Source organism: Coregonus lavaretus, assembly GCF_964263955.1.
Source record: "Coregonus lavaretus genome assembly, contig: HAP1_SCAFFOLD_1882, whole genome shotgun sequence".
In the NCBI taxonomy this organism is placed as follows: Eukaryota; Metazoa; Chordata; class Actinopteri; order Salmoniformes; family Salmonidae; genus Coregonus; species Coregonus lavaretus.
The window spans coordinates 1-22,652 of NW_028164619.1; the positions used below are offsets into that span (position 1 = coordinate 1).

Below are 22,652 nucleotides of genomic sequence, written 5' to 3' on the forward strand. Positions count from 1 at the left end.
GGGCCCGAACTCCTCCTCCTACCTCCAGCCAGGAGATAATTAGCCATTAGCAAATCATAGCTAACACTTACGAGGAGGCGCAACCTTCACAAGCACAATCATCTTAATATGGACGGCAGAATGGCAAACTGCCACTTATTATTGGGCCTTGCAGAAGCACTAGATGTTTGCGTCCCAAATGGTACCCTATTCCCTATATAGTGCACTACTTTTGACCAGAGCGGGGCCCATAGGGCTCTGGTCAAAAGTATTGCACTATATAGGGAATAGGGTGCCATTTGGGACACAACTGAAGTCTAGGGCTGGGGGTGTTGGTCTAGTTATTGCACCAACACGGCTCCCTTCTCCTTAATTGTTGGCTATCAACAGTAATTTACATGGGCCGGGGCCGCCAAACAGCTTGATATAGAAGCCCAGCCTAATTGCACCGTGCATGTTTCATTTCTTTCCCCCCCTCTTCCCATCCGCTACCACACTCCCTCCTTCCCTAACCCTCCCAATAGATATAAAGGGAGATAGGGTGAGGAGAGTGGGTTTGGGGAGAAGAGAAGGGGGGAAGGTGGTCGGACGGGCGGTGTGCCTGCTGCTTGCTTTAGCACAGTGAGCCGGTTAATGGTCGTCGGGGCTGTTGGCCGGGACCAGGATCAAAGCGTGGCGATTCTGTGGGGGGGTGGGGGGGGGATGTAGTTTTTCTAAAGCACGAGTTAGAGACCCCCGCCAAGTTTACTTTGGGCCTTGGCGGGGGCGCTGGGGTAGCGAGTGACTGCCTGGGTTGACGGGGATCAGCACTAACCTCGGAGGACAGGGGCTGCACAGCCTGAAAGGGAACAGGCGGCCTCCCGCTCTGCCTCGTGCTCCTCGCAGGTCAGTTGCAAGGACCAGCAGGACGTTGCAGCCGCATGCCCGGGCCGGGAGGATCCTTAACGGGCAGCAGCGGATGGAGCTGTGGCGGCTGTATGCCTGGTCTGTAATTAGCTCGGACAGCTCTGGCTCAGAGAGAGAGGCAGCCAGGCTAGATCATAATGAGCTCAGCTGGGATTAGGAGGACAGGACAGGGGGAGGAGAGGGTAGGAGGAGGAGGAGAGCCCAGTACCACAGGTGGGGTAGAGTAGGGAACGGGGAAGGGACGGTTAGGGGAAACTGCTCCAGATCAAACAGAGGACTGGCTGGTCAGTGGTTGGCTGAGCCTGGTCTGGGCTGTAGCTGGCTGGGTTATCCCCTCACGGCCACCTGGCCTTGGCAGAGTGGTAGGGAGCCGCAGTCAGAGCCCCTAATGAAGAGCAACACCTCCAACAGCCCCGGTAATTAACACAATCCCTGTCACCCACCTTTTTCTCTCCCTCTCCCTCCCGTTATACCGCTATCGTCACTGAGGCTCAGTACTGGTACATGGACAACATGTCCCCATAATACTCAACTGTCTATTTACGTTCTTAATTACCTCTCCTTCACCAAACACATTCACATAGCTACAGATCAGAGAACATTAAGGTCCAGTTAGGTATTTGATATAATTAATTGGTAGTGGTGATGAATAAAATCATACCCCGAAGCTGCAATTAACAGACCCGCCCGTCCCCACATTCGTTCCTAAAAAGTGTAAGGTAAAATTACTTGAATGAACAAATGTTTTCGCTGTCCACCGTGTAGAAGGATATATATATATATATATATATATATATATATATATGATGTGGTTCATGGAAAATGGAACTGTTGCCAGCATGAAACTCTCTCACTATCATTAGAAACAACAGGAAGATGAAGATGCTTCACAAAGACACAGCCAGAGCAAAACGATAATGTGATTTTCTTTCTCCCACCGACCCCAACATTTTTTTACGTGTGAATCTTCCAAATGAGAGACGGGGCTAATGATCTAGTGTTGGAACCCTCTGGCTGGAGATAATGAGGAGGGGGAGTCGGACGCTGTGAAGTTCAGAAGGGCGTGCGCAAAGTTTAACACCCACAAACTGCAGGGGAGAGGTCGAGAGGTGTGTAAGAGTGTGTGTGTGTGTAACGGTGTGTGTGTGCAAATAACATTACTCTGTATCAGCAAGCAATCAGGCAAACTGAGGTATAGACAGAGGGAGAAAGACAGAGGGAGAGAGACAGACAGACAGACAGACAGACAGACAGAGAGACAGACAGAGGGCGAGAGAGAGAGAGAGAGAGAGAGAGAGAGAGAGAGAGAGAGAGACAGGAGAGAGACAGAGGGCGAGAGACACAGAGAGAGAGAGAGAGAGAGAGAGAGAGAGAGAGAGAGAGAGAGAGAGAGAGAGAGGGCGAGAGACAGAGGGAGAGAGACAGAGGCAGAGACAGAGACAGAGAGACAGAGACAGAGAGACAGACAGGAGTGGGACTTACTTGTGTGTAGTGAGCTTCTTGTTGAGGCGTTTGAAGTAGGCCAGCTCGTTCCACACCGCATCGCTGTTCTCCTGACGGAGCTGCCACGGCTCTGCCCGCTGCTGGGCCCTGCCCCTGGGCCTGCACCAACACACACACACACAGTGGACACAGGGGAGAACAGTTAGTACCATACCTAGCAGCCCCTGGTCAATTCACATCGGGAGCACCGTTGTTATTCAGACATTTGTAGCCGTATTGAAATGAGTGGCCTTGACTTTGATACTTCAGTGGCAAATCAAGTGTACACACAAGCGCGCACACACACAGTTAAAGCCCAGGGCAGTGCCAGAGTGGCTAGACTGGGGACTGCGGAGGATTCCCAGTGTGCCATGTTGATCTAAATAATGGCCAAAACACACTCAAACCAGGTCATTCTAACACACACGTCACTTATGAATACTTAATGACACCTTTACACAGTGGCGTGGCAGACACCCACCCACCACCTATTTCCCCTTGGCCCCCCAGTATCCTCCTCATCAATCAATCCCAGCCTACCCACCACCATTCAATTCCAATTAGTCCTTGATTTGAACACTAAAATGGCTTCTGGTGCAAAGACACAGCGATAAAACCAATCTAATAAAGAAGAAAATGAGATCTCTCTCTCTCTCTGGATTCCAAAGTAGGCGAAACGAGGGTTATTTCTATATTGTCCAGGGTTTCTTTCCCGTGGTCATGTAGACGCCTCTCTGCCACGCTAATACCAGTCAAGAGCCCGTTCCTGGGAATGGGAAGGCAACGGAGGAACAGCACATTTTTTCATTTCATACCGCTAATGCCCCTGTGAGCAATTTGGAGCCCTTGAACTTGTGGTATGGTGCTGGCTGTGCAGTGCTGTAGTGTGCCTGAGCTGAGCTGAGCGATCCCCAGGTTTCTTTCCCAGAGAGCAAAGTCTCTTTCTCTCTCTCTCTCTCTGATACATTGGAGAGAGATCACTGGAACTTCCCACCACAAAACTTAGACACTGAGGAGTATTCTGTATGTATGCATGGTGAGTGGAGAGAGTATTGCAATGCAAAGTGCATTTCTCTACACCATGTGTTATATGCAGGGGCAAGCCCCTACACTCTAAGCAGTCCTGTAGATCTGAATAGACAGATCTGCTACCAGGGATATGGATGGAATGCTTATATTGTCTGCCCCTTTAAGTAATATTGGAATTGAGGTAGCTTAGCGGTTAAGAGCGTTGGGTCAGTAACAGAAATGTTGCCGAGCCAACTAGGTGAAAAATCTGTCGATGTGCCCTTGAGCAAGGCACTTAACCCTAATTGCTCCTTAAAGTCGCTCTGGATATGAGCATCTGCTAAATGACTAAAGTGTAAAAGATTCACACAGTCTTATTATAGGCCGAGGGGAGCATTTAGATATTCAGGGAGTGCCTAGGGGGTAGCGACTAGGAGTCCATTTTGGATCCAGCACCAGTCCAGCCCTCAGTGCTTCCCCCCTGCAGTCATCTAGTTTCCGTTATTAAGCAGTGAGGAAACAGAAATGGGAGGGCACTTTTTTCACAGAGAAGACTCTCCGGCTAATTGCTTTTAATTCGAGGGGAATCTGTTTACGGGCGCAACTTTGATCAGACTGCAGACGTTTTAATAACCTTTCATTTATTTACTCATCCCGTCATCCCAGTCTGATTAAAACTTTCTTCTCTCTAATATAAATAAGAAGTTGGGTTTTTTTCTCCTCTTTTATGCCGTTTGGGTGCGTGTGGTGGTAATCATGAATGACAGTGCTGTTTCTCCGGAGCGGCCCAGACCGGCCGTGTGTCGGCTGCATGCTGATGAGGAGAAAGAGTCCAGGGCCTGCAGCTGCGCTCTGATTCGCTGGTAGTTAGCCTACTTCCTACTTCCTGCTCCAGTGTCCACTCCACCCACACACACTGGCTGTGTCTGAAATGGAACCCTATTCCCAAAATAGTGCACTACCTTTAACCAGAGCCTCGGGTAAACTATAGGGAACAGGGTGCCATTTTGGACACAGGCACTGCACTCACTGCACATCAACCCAGACCCATAGAGCACCAATAATAACTCCTGAAGAGAGAAACAAGATGAATGTGAGGGTGGCAGCAGCCACACGTTGAAGAAGAAGCACAAACTAACCCCGCTAATGTTAATGGCTTTCACCTGTCATAATGGGGGGAGGGGGTGGTCTATTCAATTTAAACTCCAAAACAGAATAAGAGGCAGGTAAAAGAGGTGGTCTTCAGAACACACACACAACCCTTTCAGTCTAACCAGAACACACACACAACCCTTTCAGTCTAACACACAAAGGGAGAGCATAAAATAAGCCCCCCACCCCCACCAATTTCCCTGAAAACCATCAACACAGCGTGGCAGGAACTGGGAAATCCCTAACAAGCCCAAAATGCAATGAGAGTCGACGTTTTCCCCCTTGACTTGTTAGGCCTGATTCCGCGGCGCTAACGGGGGTAGTGTTTAAGTGGTTTCTCCATTGTCTCCCCGTTCAGACTGGCATTACCCCACTGGGTTTGGGACTATTTAAGGATGGATATGAGGGGTTAACCCATCCAAAGGCTGAGGGGCTGGCTGGGTGGTGCCAGCAAAGGCTTCGGATGAAAAGGGCAGAGCTGCCTATTGTGTCAAATTTGTCTTCTGTCAAATCAGCGGTGATGCCAATACGCAGGTGACAGGTCAGTCTGATGGAGTCTTGGTTGAATGTGTATTATGAGTCACCAACTCCCTGTTTGCAACAAAACTGCTTTTTTAACATTTAAAATGGTCCCTTTTTAATATGACTTATTGCCACAAGAGGTTACAAACAGAGATAAATAGACGACAGACCTATTTTTTTTCCTGCTAGCAAAGTGTGACCTCATTTTCATCAAGATCTTCCAACAACAAGGAGACACACACCACACTTTCTTGATAACCTGCTAAAATGTACAGACAGGGGTACACATGGTGTTGTTTCCAAGTGATGCTCTCTTCGTTCTCTCTGTCTGTCACACACTCTCTCTGTCTGCCGGTCTTTGTTCCGTGCTGCGCTGAGCTGCTCCGAGCCGAACGGCGAGGAGGTGGTGGATGGTGAATACTCGCTCGCTCTACTTTCACACGGCCTCACGTTGCAGCCGCTGTTTTCTTTAATTAACCCGGGGAGAAAACAGCTGACAGGGTCAACACGTCGGTCCCGCGTGGATACCAACCCCACATACGCTTCCATTAGTTAGTGTTTTAAAAGGTCCTCCTCGCTGCCTGACGCTTTGGGGGGAGGAAGACAGAAAGAAAGAGAAAGTGTGTGTTTCATGTTAATGTGATGTGCCGCCACGTTGCCCTCTTTGTGTGAAAACCCTGTGGTTTTAATCTAGATCAAAACCTAGGGGATCGGAAGAGGAAATCACTCCCTTCAAATCACCCCCTCTCCCCCTCACTCCCCCCTCGTCCCTCCCCAGGAGTTTCTCAGACACCCTGTCCCCTCTCTAACGGACACCTTCAGCCTCATGCTCTCAAGTCCTAATGAATGCCAGGGAAGAGAAGGAGAGAGAGACAGAGAGAGAAAGAGAGAGACAGACAGATGCACTGCGACTCAAAAGCTAAGCAACGAAATTGATTCGCTTAAAACCAGTGAAGCTTTTTCAAAGGTAAAGGTGTAATTCTCCCACTCTTCCCACACAGTAGGTCAGGTGATGACATGCAACATGAAGAGTAAAGGCCATGGGAGTATTTGAGAGCGTTTCAGTTGGGTTCTGATGTGTTCCAGTGGGTTCAGAGGGGCTTAACTAAAGAGAGAGGGGTTACGTGCCTTTAAAACACTCCCGAAGCCAAGTTCCTATTAACTCCAGGCTAAAGGGAGCGGATTGCGACATGGTTTGAGCTAATAAAATCCAGGGAAAAAAAATCAAGCCTGTGCTGGCCTGGTTACACATACCTAAAGACAATGTGAAAAGAAAATATCCTAGCCAGCACAGCACGTTTCTGGTCGGCACCATAGTGTGAAAGTGTGTCCCCTGGCAGTCAATACCAGAATGTCGGTCTGCCACTGGGTGGAAGTGGTACCATAGAAATATAATTCTAATAGAGTAGAATATTGAATAGTTGTAGCAGTGGTACTCACAGGCCCTGTGCGTCCTCCACCTCTCTGAGCTGCTCTTTGACCGTCCTGTAGTTGGTCTGGACGAGACGCAGGCGCTCGTGGCGTTTCTCATGGGCCCTCCGCAGCTCCTCATTTTCCTCGGTCTGCCGCAAAGAGACATACAGGAGGTTACGTTACACAATGTGGCCACTTCACACATACAGGAGGTTACGTTACACAATGTGGCCACTTCACACATACAGGAGGTTACGTTACACAATGTGGCCACTTCACACATACAGGAGGTTACGTTACACAATGTGGCCACTTCACACATACAGGAGGTTACGTTACACAATGTGGCCACTTCACACATACAGGAGGTTACGTTACAATGTGGCCACTTCACACATACAGGAGGTTACGTTACAATGTGGCTACTTCACACATACAGGAGGTTACGTTACAATGTGGCCACTTCACACATACAGGAGGTTACGTTACAATGTGGCTACTTCACACATACAGGAGGTTACGTTACACAATGTGGCCACTTCACACATACAGGAGGTTACGATACACAATGTGGCCACTTCACACATACAGGAGGTTACGTTATACAATGTGGCCACTTCACACATACAGGAGGTTACGTTACACAATGTGGCCACTTCACACATACAGGAGGTTACGTTACACAATGTAGAAACAGTGTAAATAATGTAATTACTGACAGTGTCAGTCTAGTATGGAACTGTACACCAGTTGAGGCTGGTGGGAGGAGCTATAGGAGGATGGGCTCATTGTAAAGGCTGGAATGGATTAAATGTTACGATATCAAACATATGGAAACCACGTTTGACACTCTTCCATTAATTCCATTCAAGCCATTACAATGAGTCCTCCTATAGCTCCTCCCACCAGCCTCCACTGCTGTATACCCCCCCAGGTGTAACAAGGATGTGCTCCATTATTGAGGAAGCAACACCTCTCTCCAACATTACAGTTCCTCTCCTTCTCTCTGACATTACAGTTCCTCTCCGACATTACAGTTCCTCTCCTTCTCTCTGACATTACAGTTCCTCTCCTTCTCTCTGACATTACAGTTCCTCTCCTTCTCTCTGACATTACAGTTCCTCTCCTTCTCTCTGACATTACAGTTCCTCTCCTTCTCTCTGACATTACAGTTCCTCTCCTTCTCTCTGACATTACAGTTCCTCTCCTTCTCTCTGACATTACAGTTCCTCTCCTTCTCTCTGACATTACAGTTCCTCTCCGACATGACAGGTCCTCTCCTTCTCTCTGACATTACAGTTCCTCTCCTTCTCTCTGACAAGTGTTCCTCCAGCACCCGAGGAACGTTACAGGTACAGCATTAACATGGTCAAGTCAACCGGGAGTGAGAGAGAGAGCACTTTGAACCCTCTTCACACTACCCTCACCCCTCCTTAACCCCCTCTCCCCTCAGCGGGGTACCAGTCATTGACTGGGGTCACCACCCAATTGTAGCGGCAATGACCCACTATAAAAATTTAAAAAGATTACAAGGTGGGACATTCAGGGGAGAGGAGGAGGAGAACATCTAGATGTTCCTGACAGGAGCATCTTTATTATTCTGACCTTAACAGAGCGGAAGGAGAGGAGAAAACACTTTAAAACAGGCGGGCTAGGGAGGGAGAAGAGGAGGACATGAGAGGAGAGAGACAGAGACAGAGACAGAGACAGAGAGAGAGAGAGAGAGAGAGAGAGAGAGAGAGAGAGAGAGAGAGAGAGAGAGAGAGAGAGAGAGAGAGAGAGAGAGAGAGAGAGAGAGAGAGAGAGAGAGAGAGAGAGAGAGAGAGAGAGAGAGAGAGAGAGAATGAGAGACAGAGAGACAGAGAATGAGAGACAGAGAGAGAGAGAGAGAAGAGACAGAGAGAGAGAGAGAGAGACAGAGACAATGAGAGAGAGAGAGAGAGAGAGAGAGAGAGAGAGAGAGAGAGAGAGAGAGAAGAGACAGAGAGAGAGAGACAGAGACAATGAGAGAGAGAGAGACAGAGAGAAGAGACAGAGAGAGAAGAGACAGAGACAGAGAAGAGAGAGAGAGAGAGAAGAGACAGAGCGAGCGAGCGAGAGAGAGAGAGAGAGAGACAGTAAAGCAGGTTTCTGCTTGAGTGGCCAGGCGCTGGGGAGACTTCTTGTCGAGCGCCTTTTGAAGGGAAGAGCTTGTTTACTGCTGATATGACACGGCTGCCCTGCAGAGAAGGAAATGTGAGCTCTGAACCCTGTTATTATTAACAAGGACAAAGAGAACAGAGAGGAGCGGGAGTGGCAGCACAGACACACACACACTCAGAGACAGACACACACACACTTTCGCTTTCTCTCTCAAACACACACACACACAGAGACACACACACACACACTCGCACTCCACCGATGTGACAAGTATGGATTTTTGTGTACTGGTGAGAGATATTCACAGAGGACATCCGTTACACGGGCCCCCTTTACAACACAAAGCCCCCCAAACAAACACAGCCGGGGATTCTGCCTCTAATGAAAGGAGAGAGAACCAGACACACCACACACACACAGAGAGAGAGAGAGACCTGACTGATTGATTGCAGAGGGGCTCTGGTCAGAGTGGCAGGGCATTAGCCACATCATTGCTTCCCAGGCCCCTTAGAGCTCCCACTGGGCCTCGGCCCCAACCCTGGTCATCACAGATCACACTTCAACCCCACCACCAGCAATCAATACTCCACAACACAACACACAGCCTGCCCTGGGTACACTGGCCCGAGACCCTAATCATCCAGCATGTATGTTCTCAAGCTCAAAAATAATTTGGTGTCTCTCAGACCTCAGGGAGAGAGAGACAGTGCTGTTGTTTACTTGTCTTGGAAGTGGCAAGTTTGTACAACGTTCATTAAATAAATAAAAATAGTTTGTTAGGATCCCCTACCGTTCAGTCCAGTTCAGCATTTAACTGATAAAATCACACTGGGTACACAGTAGAAATTGTGTGCCCAATATAATGGGGTCCGTGGATGTCTAATCTAAGACAAGGGTTGTTGAATTACCACTCGCCACACCCACACACGTTTGTTTTGCATCTTTGTGGGGACCAAACAATTGATTCCCATTCAAAATCCTATTTTCCCTAAACCTAACCCCTATTCCTAAACCTAACCCTAACTGTAACCTTAACCTAACCATAAAACAGCCTTTTCCTTGTGGGGACCGGCAAAATGTCCCCACTTGTCCAAATGTTCCTTGTTTTACTATCCTTGTGAGGACTTCTGGTCCCCACAAGGATAGTAAAACCAGAAACACACACACACAACTCAGTTAAACGCCTCTCAGTCCGCACTACAGACATGTAAATGGCACCATTAAATAACACACCCATGCGTATCATGAGCCATTAGCATCAGGCTGAGTGTCGGTCTAGTGTGTGATGTAATAGGGACACTTTAAACCTGACACCAAAATAACTGCTCATATCCCTGGCTGAGTAAAGAGACATGCCCTCCATATATCTCTGGTGGACGGACTGTGAAAGGGTGGGAGCCTCTGGAGGGATGAGGGGGGGGGGGGGGAGAGAGAGAGAGAGAGAGAGAGAGAGAGAGAGACAGAGAGAGAGAGACAGATAGAGAGAGAGAGAGAAAGAGGTGAAAACAGAGATGAAGAGAGAGAAATAAGAGGGGAGAAATAATAATAGCACAAGAGAGAAATAAGAAAGCGAGAGATAGGGAGGAAGAAGAGAGAGACCGCAGAACAGAGGAGAGTGTGAAGGTTAAAAGAGCGATGGAGCTGATTGGTTTATGGGGAGAGTCCAAGTCCTGCCACATCCTCTCCTCTCCTGCTGCTTCATTGCCCACACAGACGCTCAGCGGTCGTGTGCATCAGTGTGTGTGTGTGTGTCAGTGTGTGTGTGTGTATGTATCAGTGTATGTGTGTGTGTGTGTGTGTGGCACACCGTTAGGAAAGGTCAGAGAGGAAGCAGTCGTAACAGCGGTGCAATTGAGCCCCTTAGAGACCATCAGCCTTCCCTGACGCTGGACCACAGGGAGAGACAGAGAGAGAGTATCTGCTATCCCCTCCACTCACCTCTTATCAGGGGCAATTCACTCTGCTGGCCTCTCCAACACACAGCAATCATATTGCAGAGATACTGTACCGACCCGCTGCTCTTAAGTTACTATAAAGGGATACTCTGTTGTTACAAAACCCAAGATGCTCATCATTTTTAAGAGTTGAGACTGAGAATGTCACAGGTTTCGAGACAAGTCTAACACATGATAGCCAGACACTGATGTGTGGTTGAAAGCTGGGGGCAGTCAGTCAGAACATACATGTGGGAGTCAGTCACTCTGCTGCTGCAGCAGCCAGCCAGGCAGCCAGCCAGTCACATCTCCATCTCCTTTTCAGAGGCATTATTACCTCTCTGAGTGGTGATTACAGATGGTCATAATTGAGCCATCAGGAGAAGGCACTGATGAGAGGGGGAACCAGGGGGCTGATGGGAGATATGGGACCCGCGCAGGCAGATGCTTGACAGTGCTCCCTCGTCCTATCGGCGCGCTAGCTAACTTGCAGTAGTGTGTCGTGGCTGGCGACAGAGCGGTGACATTCACACATGACGGCCTGTCTGTCTCTGAATGGGGCTGATGATGAGAATGAGGTCATACCAATACACACAGGAAACAGAACATAGGTACATCTCACCTGGACACACACACTACTCAATGTGCTGGAAAGCATTAGGAGGAGGGAGAGAGAGGAGGGACGAGGGAGTAGAGAGAGAGGAAATGGGGAGAGAACAGGGGGGAAAGAGAGAGAATAGAAAACAGAATTTAGACTAAAGAGATTGAAAAGAGAGAGAAACTGACAGAGAGAGAGAGAGAGAGACACACACAGAGAGAGACAGACACAGATAGAGAGACACAGAGAGAGAGAGAGAGAGAGAGAGAGAGAGAGAGAGAGACACAGAGAGAGACAGACACAGAGACAGACACAGAGAGAGAGAGACAGAAACAGAGAGAGAGAGACAGAAACAGAGAGAGAGACAGAGAGAGAAAGATAGAGACACAGAGAGAGACAAAGAGAGACAAAGAGAGAGAGAGAGTGAGTGTGTAGTGTAGAGGTCAGTGAGGTTTGTACCTTCAGTCTGAGCAGCTCCTCTAGGTCATGAATCCTCTTTTCCACTTTTCTTTCCGTCTCCACGCTGCTCGCCAAGGACAAGGACCTGGACCGCTGCACCGGTGCACTCTGGGGGATGTAGTCATTCAATCAGAGAGAGAGAGAGAGAGAGGCAGGGGTGTTCGGCTACGCGCTTGAGCAGGCTTTAGCATCACATTACAGAGACAACTAGTGCTCAATTAACAGCTGCACAACGGCTGTGTGAATACCAATAACGCATTATATATGTTCATTTCACTTTTCCCTTACGGGAAGAAGACACAGATACACACACAAGCAAGTAAGCACACACACACACCATCTCTCCCCTCACACACACACACACACACAGAACACAAAAAAACCAAATAGGCTACCAGAGGAATAAGCAAGCATTGCTCCACACACTGTACCACACGGAGCTCCAAAGGTTTCTCCCCGCCACTGGCTAATGAGTATGTTCATTTACGTTTACATTGTTTCTTTGACTATAATGACGTCCCATTAGGGGACACTAAAGGGCTATAGATTCCGGGCTGCGCCGGGCTTCATTACCAAAAGGTGGGCAGAGGGGCCCCTTTAATTGCTCTATGAGGACCCCGAGGTTACACTTGATAGGACAACTGCCTGGTAGAAACTGCTGGAGAGAGGAAAAAGAAAGCTGCTTTCTCGCTCCTCCTTGAGAACAAGAAGCACTCTCCGGTCCTGCTGTGTGTGTGTGTGTGTGTGTGTGTGTGTGTGTGTGTGTGTGTGTGTGTGTGTGTGTGTGTGTGTGTGTGTCTTTCCTGTAAAAATAAATAAATAAAGATGCCATGGGAACAATATGCTGTTGGAATATGAATACGGAGAGATGAGGATAGGAGCTCCTGTGGTGGGAGTGTTGAGCTGACCAGATGGCGGCTAAAATATGCAACGTGACTAAATGCGCCGATGCTTCTTTAGTCTAGAGATTTGGCGGTAGCAAGAGTTTATGGGGAAGACGGAGGGACGGCAAGTCGGCTGACCCAAAAAGGAAAAAAGTGACATTGAAGGGCTACCAGAGGCATTGTGCCAACTAGATCTATTAAAGCTTTACAACATTTCTCATTTGAACCTCATGGATTATATCAAACATTAGGAACACCTTGCTAATATTGAGTTGCACCCCCTTTGCCCTCAGAACAGCCTCAATTTGTCGGGGCATGGACTCTACAAGGTGTCGAAACCGTTCCACAGGGATGCTGGCCCTTGTTGACTCCAATGCTTCCCACAGTTGTGTCAAGTTGGATGGATGTTCTTTGGGTGGTGGACCATTCTTGATAAACACGGGAAACTGTTGAGCGTGATAAACCCAGCAGCGTTGCAGTTCTTGACACAAACCTGTGCACCTGGCACCTACTACCATACCCTGTTCAAAGGCACTTTAATATTTTGTCTTGCCCATTCACCCTTTGAATGGCACACATACACAATCTATGTCTCAATTGTCTCAAAGCTTAAAAATCCTTCTTTAACTGGTCTCCTCCCCTTCATCTACACTGAATGAAGTGGATTTAACAAGTGACATCAATAAGGGATCATAGCTTTCACCTGGTCAGTCTATGTCATGGAAAGAGCAGGTGTTCCTAATGTTTTGACCACACACTATCTACTGCTGTGACAAATACTTTCCTCCTGGGTGTCAACGATCTTCAATTCAATTCATTTTTAAAATAATGTTTTTTTTTTTACTCCACCAGCAGTCCTGACTGTGGGACAGCCCTTCTGCCATCTCTGTTCCAGCTCTGTCTTAATTACCTCTATGGTTAGTCATTAGTAGATGGATCTGCATATTACTGACGTTTTGGCTTGGCTGGCGTCGTTGTGTGGGGGGGGGGTATAGTGTGTGTGTGTGTGTGTGTGTGTGTGTGTGTAAAGGCAGAGGCCTATTAGATCTGGCTGCCAGGATACAAGACATGGGAAGAATGTTGCACTGCCCTCACTAACACTTGGCTGTAGAGAGGAGACACTATGTGTGGAATGATCATTTCTGATCAAGCACTAATCGTAAGAGGTTTGAATTATCTTTCAGGTGTTATCAAACGATATACCCTTAATCAAAATCAAAATAAAGCTGGAGACAGAAATTCCACCTGGACTGAAATTGAAGTCTCATAATATTCATGTTTGTGCTGCCATGTTTGTGCTGCCATGCATGGCATAAAAGCAGACAGTGAATAGACAGTGAAGGACTTGACAGAGGGACACACAGTGATCGATGAAAGGCTGTGGGTGCAGATGCTCCTCTCGTCCAGTTGGACAGCCGCGTCTGCCGTCTGTCCTGCAACAGGTCCAGAGGACAGACGTGTGTGTGTGTACTACGAAACGACTTGTTATGGAGGACGACGTCGTTATCTCTAATGCTGGGCCAGCCACAACTCGTGTCCGAGCCGTCGACACACACACACAAACACACACACACAAACAGCCTGAGGACAAAACAAAAAGGCGAAGGCGTAAGGAAGATGAAGATGCACCCTCGTGTCGCCTCGACAGCTGGCTAGGGGCCATGACCTGCCCTGTGCCACACACCCCGTAATGGCTCCACAAACAAGAGAGAGGGAGGCAGAGAGAGAAAGTAGAGAAAGAGAGAGAGATACGTTACCAGACGGAGATAGAGTAAGAGAAAAAAAGTGTGTTATTTCCTGAAGGGTTGATGACCCCAGCTCCATATTGGAGAGGCACCCCCTCCCCCCCCCCCACCCCACCCCTCCCTCCACTCTCTCCATCTCCCTGTGAGTGGAAGAGAGACTGGTGGGGTCACACTGTCATCAATGGAGTTCTTTATGATGGCAGCACTGTGTCATGTGTGTAGCAGCGCCAGCCAGGGCTCTCAAAGCACGACTTGTTCAGGACCCGGGTGATGTGAATGGGATATATTGTAAGCTACACACAAACACGCGCCCCTACACACACACACACACACACACACACACACACACACACACACACACACACACAGCTATATGGGCCATTGAAAAGACCCACTCGGTGCTTTTCAGGATGCAAAAAAAAAAGCAAAAAAGGTACTAAAAGGTTTTAAAAGGACATTAAGAATCATTTAGAAACATGTACTGTAAGAGGAGCAAGGAAGAACCAGGAGAGTGATGTACATAAACTAACACACAAGACATGCTAAAGTACAGCCCCTATAATGGGTTGGACTGATATGGACTGGAGGCTGACAAATAAAAAGCGTGTGATGTGGGCAGAGCGGCTGAAGGTCGTGTGTGAACGCTGGCCAGTGTGTGAGTGTGTGTCAGTGTGTGTGGTGTGTGTGCGTGCGCCTTGTGTGTGTGTCAGGGTCAGTAATTCCTCCAGTGTCAGATCAGATAAGGTTCTAGGCCTAGGCCTCTGTCCAGGTGGGGCGAAGAGGAGAGGGTCTGACTAATGGAATTTCTGTGTCATCTCTGTAGCTGGGTGTTAACATCACACAGCCAGGTGCATAACAGGAGACTCTAGCAGACAGGAGCCCCGGGATAGAGACAGACCGGTACTGCTGGGACCGCTATGGTATGTATGCTGTATGACTCTCTCTCTAAAGACATGTCAGTGATGTTTTGCCCTGTATTAATGTAATAAAGCCTAAGCAAAAGTTATATATTTTTTTCTACCTACAAAGTCCTTAACAAAAAGGTCTGACAATGTGTGTCCGTACGGCAGATTTGGAGTGTTATCTAAAAACATATTAGTCAAAATAGTGAGTGGTTGGAACTTGAATGATCAAAAGCCTAATGTGGTAAATCAGCCAGTGCCTGAGCCCCAGGCATGCATGAAACCCGCAGCACACGCCGGCCCGGGTCCAGCCAGCCACGGCAGGAGAGGTGGGGTGAAGGGAGGTGGGGGGCCAGGACTACGGCTGCCAGAATGGTTCAAATCAATCACATGATTCCCATGACTCGCTGCAACTTGCCCCCATCTCCCCAGTAGCCATCTCCTACCTGACTGGGGTGAGTCTCTGAGGTGACTGGGGTAGTGTGTGTGTGTGTCTGCATTGTAGCTGACCTACCCAGTGGCGGCTCCTGAAAAAATTCTCAGGAGGGGCAATTTTTCTGATGATTTAGGTGACCTACACACATTTTAAAAAAGATATGTCCAGCAACAACATGAAGACAGGGGCAGCATATAAGTCAATACCAGAAGCATTTATTGACTGATCTGGGGAGATGGATTCCAGTTTCTGTGACAGATTATAAATAATCTCTGATGCCTTTGTTATATTAGCTTTTGGTTGAATGTACTGTCGTAGTAAATATATAATGTTATAGCTTGGTCTGACTAATATCTTGTGCATGACCCATTTTGTGTTGGGCGTTTGTTTTCAATCAATGCTGTTCCTATCCTATAACAATGGACAAAAGAGTCCTATCTTGTCAGCCTTGTCAGCAGGTGGCCAAGGACAACACCCACGCCATAGGTCTCTCAGTTCTTCCAACTCACGAGTTCTTGCTCTGAGGACACACACACACACACACACACACACACACATCATCACTGATAACACACACACACACACACATCATCACTGTTAAACACACACACACACACACACACAAAAATCCCCTCTCTTTAGGCTGAACATTTGAAGACAGAGAACCCGACTCAGAGCCAATGCAACAGTGGAGGGGACCTCGCCCAACTCATCAGGACCAATCAGAAGATCAGAACTACTAGATTCAACCTACATCATTTATTGTATAAAATGTCTGCACACAATGTTTTCGGGGCTCTCTTCTCCCTAAGAGTTTGACGAACGAGTCCGTGCACGCGATTCCAGATATCTTTACCTCTGAATAAACTGCCTTTATTATACCATATCCACCCTGTCCAAAGTCTCTACTTGGTCTCAGTTCTCCAGTAAACTTGTGATTATCAACAGTACACAACGGTAACAAACAATTGGGGGAACTCACGGGGCAGATAGTAAGGTCGCAATGACACAGAAAGCAGTTCAATGTCGGGGTACAGAGTCGCTCTCTTACCAGGATCGCGGTCCGCTCTGACCAGGGTGAAGCCGGCCGGCTCCACTTCTCTGTCCGGGACTCTGTCATCCAGCCAAGTCTCCCAGCTGTATTGGGATTCCGCTGCCAGCAGCGTTTTCATTATTTAGTCCGTTCGTAGCGGGTATGTACACGATCAACAAGATCAGTCCAAAACCAACCACTGGAAATCCATGGTTGGCAGAATGTTTGTAAACTAAGTCTACAAATTAAAAACATAAAATAACGCCACACTGCAGGTCGCAACAGAGACGCTGCTAGCCGCTATTGTCTTAGTTACGTTCATGGTTACGTCACGTATGACGAAAGCGCGTAAGTGCAAGCCCACAGACACCCATAGAGAATGTATTGAAAGCTTTGAAATTTGAAAAAAATAGATTTTACATGACAGGCTATGAGAGACTTCTGGGCGATTTTCAACTTGACTGAAATCGCCCCAAAAACGGGCGGGGCCATTTGAAGCACGACTTTAGCCTGATTTGACATTTAGTGGCTGGCAGATCAGACGTGAACACTGATAACTACTGTTGCCGTGATATAATTGATTAGAAAAAAAATCCCTTCCTTTTCCCGTTTGGCAGTGCGTCGCCCATATCGCCCTATTGAACAGGCCGTCCCTGGACCTACCTGCCGTCTCCCAGTGCGTTGGCCCCTGGAGGGGCTGAGGGCCAGCGGTGTGCCTGGGTCCCCCGGGGGCTCCTCTGGGGCTGGGCTACAGGTTGAGGTTGAGGCTGGGGCATCCTCCTCTCCACTGGGCTCCTGATCTGGAGAGTCATACAGAGTCTGCTCCTGTAAAAGACCAAGCACATCCACATGATCCACCGCACTAGACACAGACACTCAGATAAGGTGACAGAAATAAAACAAGTATTTGACAATAGCATTCCAGACTGTGTGGGGGGACCCAGCAGCGCAGCACAGCTCTGGGAAAGGGGAAAGTTTTATTTTTTAAATGCAAACCAATTTGTAAATTCCAGTTTACAGGCCTTGATTTGAATTTGAGATAAAATAAATAGTATGAAAGAACCGTGAAAAGTTCAAACTAATCCTGAACTAAACCCTGATCTTAGACTTGAGCCTGACGCTGTACCTCAGTCATAACCTACACCTCAGCCTGATGGTTACAGTAAACATCCAGACGCATGAAAGCTGGGAACTGGAAGCTCCAACGAGGAGGATGGGACAGCTGTCTAAACTCAACTCCAGCCGTGAGAGACATTCCTTATCAAGGCCCCATCTATTTATCACCACCTAGCAGCCCAGTCAATTAACGCTCCCCAACACACCACGGCAACCCGCCACACATCCCCCCCACACTACAGGACCACCGAAACAAAGCAGGGAGACAAGGGCGAATGGGAGTGTATGTGAGCGTGTGCAGGAGGCTAGGAGGCACAGCCCCACGGCCGCCCAGAGAGGAAACAGAGGGGATGATGGATGGACAGATGTCACTGGCCAGATTGTCCCCTTAGTGTGATGGGAGAGGGAGGGGAGGAGGAGGAAGAGGAGGGTTCAGACTTATTATTAGGTGATAAGTGTGACACTGAGGAACATGTTTACAATATAAGACATTTAGAAAAGCCCATCTATACAGATGCTTGTTTATTCAGTGTTTGTACCTGTCCCGGTCCCTATTCAAATAAAGAAATATGCATATGCAGTAGCACTAACTACATTGACAGAAGTTATAAAAGTGTATTAGGTAAGCTGTAACCGTAGCTACTGTAACATCAACACTTCCTGTTACCTAACAGTGTATTATAATCCAGTTCTTTATGTGACCTCAAAGAAAGCATTATCTTGCCCCCACTTTTCTCCTCATCATGTGTTTTACCTCCCTGGTGTCACAGAGAGCTCATAGGGCCAGTGTGTGTGTGTGTGTGTGTGTGTGTGGAGATAAGGACAGTCCTCGGGGACAGTGGTTTATATGCAGAGGCTGCGTGGGCTTTCTTTCTCACACACAATTAATGATGAGGGACATGGCCTTAACATAACAGGCAGAACACATAATTTGCAAATAAATTCATTAAAAATCCTACAATGTGATTTTCTGGATTTTTTTTCTTAATTTGTCTGTCATAGTTGACGTGTACCTATGATGAAAATTACAGGCCTCTCTCATCTTTTTAAGTGGGAGAACTTGCACAATTGGTGGCTGACTAAATACTTTTTTCCCCCCACTGTACACACACACACACACACACACACACACACACACACACACAAAACCTTAAACATATGCAACCATACTGTGCGTTGCCACCTCTCCCCTCAGCCTTGACGACCCTATAGAAAACGGTGAGCAATAAATTATACATTCAGCTAGCCTTACAGTGCTATACCTACCACTTCCTTCCAAACCAGGCGCGAACACACATGCCACATTCCATGATAGCGTATAATTACTGCCGACTGACAAGTAGGGCCTTGGCACCTGTGTGTGTGTGTGTGTGTGTGTGTTTTCTAGGATCACAGGTCATGAAAGAAACAACACCAGAGCTGTCGTCACCTCTCGATGTTTCCTGATCACATCATCAGAAGTTGCAGCCTTGTTGTGAGTCGCTTAGCATCTGGGTGTGACCTTGTTAACTGTCAGGGTAATTCACTTTAACCAACGGGGAGCGGGGATGATAAATTATTAGCGGTGTAAGATTTTGTTCACATTTTATTAAATTGGCCTGTCAGAAGGGGTCGGCCAAATTATCTAGGGCCTCGTTTATTGGAGGCTGGCCATATTGCTGCATCTGTTACAATTATTTATAATTTCTAGCTCAGTCGGACGAAGAAAAAAGAAGAAGAACCAACCAGAGTTTTTTCGGTCGGCATCGGCCACGTAAAGCAATTTACAAATTATCTGATGAGGGACTGTTTTAGTTCTTTCCCCCCTCGTTTTGTAAGCCAGAGCAGAAGAGAACGGGGGAGGGCGGGAGGGATGAGAGGAGGAGGGAGGGGAGGGGGAGAGAGAAAAAGAGAGAGGCGCGCTGTAATTACCGAACACGATTAGGTTCTTCTGGGAACTTATCTGGCGCTCGTGGCCCTGGTAAGATGCGGCAGGAACATATGGAGGAGGCTTGTGATTGTGCTCCCTGAAGCTCGTGACCCGTCTGCTGCTGAGCCCTTCAGCTGAATTTAAATGAGCAGCTCCATGGCTAATGTTCTACACATGCACCATTTATGCCACAAAACAAATCTGATCACTGTTAATTATGGAGCAGCTATAATCAGGGCAGGCCCAACCTCACATCTGTGGCAACGCCGGGGTCTCTCTGTCTGTGTCTCTGATGCTGTTGGAGAGGTAGGGTAACGCATGGACGGGGCGGGGGAGTGTTTGTGTAACCCCCCAGTTCAGATGCAGTGGGTTGTGTTAGTCTGGATGATGGCCCCTTCAGTGGAAGTGTGTTGTGCTGGGGGTGATGGAGGACCTAATGGAAGGACAAGACAGGGGCAGTGTGTGTGTGCGTGCGTGCGTGCGTGAGTGTGCGTGTGTGCAGTGCGGCTGGGTCCTCCCACACAGTCTGTCTGACCTGTGTGCCTGCAGCACATGGCTGTGGTTGGTTAATGAGGAGAGCTGCAGTACACAGGGATCCCTTCTAATGAGACCACTTGAGCTATTAAAACACAACAGTCCATGTTGAGTCCATGTCATTACTGTCTCAGGCCTAATATATGGCCTCTCATCTGCTGCCAGACAGGGAGCCCTGACACTGGGTGGTTCACTTGGTAAGAGCGTGGCACTAGCAACGCCAGAGTCGTGGGTTCGATTCCCACGGGGGTCACACACAGTACAACAAAAATTCATTATGACACAAAGAATCAAGTCAAAGTCATTAAATGATGGAGAATCTGAGAACATTGAAAAACATGGCTCTTTGTAAATGCATGTATCTATACTGTAGGTTGCAACAACATGGCTTTCACTCCTCATCTCGCAGAAGTTTCACTCTATTGTTCTGTCTTCCATTAGCAGTGGTGGAATAAGTACCCAATTTCCATACTTGAGTAAAAGTAAAGATACCTTAATAGAAAATGTCTCAAGTAAAAGTGAAAGTCACCCAGTAAATACTACTTGAGTAAAAGCCTAAAAGTATTTGGTTTTAAATATACTTAAGTATCAAAAGTAAATGTAATTGCCAAAATATACTAAAGTATCAAAAGTAAAAGTAAAAATCAATTCAAATTCCTTATATTAAGCAAACCAGACAGCACGATTTTCTTGTTTTTTTTATTTACGGATAGCCAAGGGCACACTCCAACACACAGACATAATTTAGAAACAAAGCATTTGTGTTTCGTGAGTCCGCCAGATCAGAGGCAGTAGGGATGACCAGGGATGGTCTCTTGATAAGTGTGTGAATTGGACCATTTTCCTGTCCTGCTAAGCATTCAAAATGTAAAAAGTACTTTTGGGTGTCAGGGAAAATGTATGGAGTAAAGAGTACATTATTTTCTTTAAGAATGTAGTGAAGTAAAAGTAGTCAAAAATATAAATAGTAAAGTAAAGTACAGATACCCCCCCAAAATACTTAAGTATTACTTTAAAGTATTTTTACACCACTGTCCATTAGGCTACATTTTCTATACATTTTTGGAGTGTTGTTATTTAAATTGATTAAGTTCCTTAGTTAGAATTACAATAAATTCTAACCTGACATCAGGACTTCATCTTCCATCAACCTGCTTCTGTAGCATTCCGATTTCATAGATCCTATCTGAGAACCAACTATTAATGCTTCCCCCTCTGAGACGACGTCCACCATCCATCCATCACACCACCACTAACATAAAAAATAAAAATAAACTTCCGTTCTTCACTAGGTCTATAACTCCACAGGAGATCCAGGGGTCTGTAATGTAGGATGATCAAAAGCAGCACCTCTCCTCATCCAAACCTGACCCTGGCGGAACAGAGCGGCAGGCGTGTGGGGAGTGATACTTTAATTATACATCTGACAGACAGCGCCTGATTCACTAACACTAAACAAGGATTAGATGGAGGCAGATGTTATAGGAAGAACCATGGCTATATAGCTGAGGGAAAGGTGGGAAGTCTCTGGGCAACTACCGTACCTTTTATTTAGCGAGAAGAAAATAGGCAAATAAGAAAGAGAGAAAAAGTTTTGTTAACGGGGGGCGATGGATGTGGTGCCTGGCTTTCAAAGTTTCATTTAGCATTTCATTATGTTTGCACTATGTGTTGATGCGGTACAGTCACACGTACTAGGACCCTTCTGCTTCCCATCAGTGTGTCTGATGAAAAACTAAAAAGGATGCAAGGCTAAATAGCACCCTATGCCCTTTAGAGTGGCAACAAGTAGTGCACTATATGGGAATAGGGGGCCAAGTTCCAGTTGGCGAACAGGACAAAAACCCCCTCTTCAATCTAGCCCCAACTTCATCGGACTGACTGAGAGCCTCATCTTCACACCTCTCATTTCCAAACTGATGAAGGGCTTTGCAAGTGAGCTCTGGTTTGAACGGCTGCCCACACAATTAAGAACTCACCATTCATTTAGATGGCCGTCCAGAAAAGCCTGAGGTCTGCTATGTATTATAATGTGGGTTCTACTAATCACTTCTTTACTGTAGCCAGCCAGAGAAACAGTAGCTAGCTACCCTGTGTACAATGCAGTGACAGTATGGGCTGATTGGGCTACGGCTAGCTAGGCTACAAAACTCTGCTGGTGGCCACTGATCACTTGTGGGGGTTCCCCAGTCTCCTTGGTTGCGGTGGCAGCCGCCAATCTGGCAACCGCTTGATCCAACCTGGCAACCCATCATCCAGGCTGGTGTGTGGCTGAGCTGAGTCACCTGGGCTGCTGGGTGGTCAGACCACAGCCAGGCCCTTCAGGCTGAATAGAGGAACAGGGCACAAGGCCATCTTCTAGACTCTGTGGAGACCCGTCTCTGTCTGTCTGCAGTGTACTCACTCACTCACTCACTCACTCACATAAAAGCACAAAGGCATCCAACTATCTACATGCATGGCTAACAAGGAACTAGCTAGCTCGTTGTGAGGAACTC

General features: G+C 47.5%; 1 protein-coding gene across 1 annotated transcript in view; it reads right to left on the reverse strand.

The window, feature by feature from the left end:
• Positions 1-2,363: 2,363 nt before the first annotated feature.
• The window catches only part of LOC311116847 (centlein-like), a gene marked incomplete at its 3' end in the record, with an annotated part of 40,982 nt that continues 20,693 nt past the window's right edge, over positions 2,364-22,652 (reverse strand). Inside the window, exons 10-13 of the mRNA XM_084191882.1 lie at positions 17,259-17,420; positions 11,596-11,703; positions 6,490-6,611; positions 2,364-2,487 (exon numbers count right to left, since the gene is read on the reverse strand). Coding sequence (XP_084048008.1) covers positions 2,364-2,487; positions 6,490-6,611; positions 11,596-11,703; positions 17,259-17,420 — 516 coding nt within the window. The remainder of the gene's footprint in view (positions 2,488-6,489; positions 6,612-11,595; positions 11,704-17,258; positions 17,421-22,652) is intronic.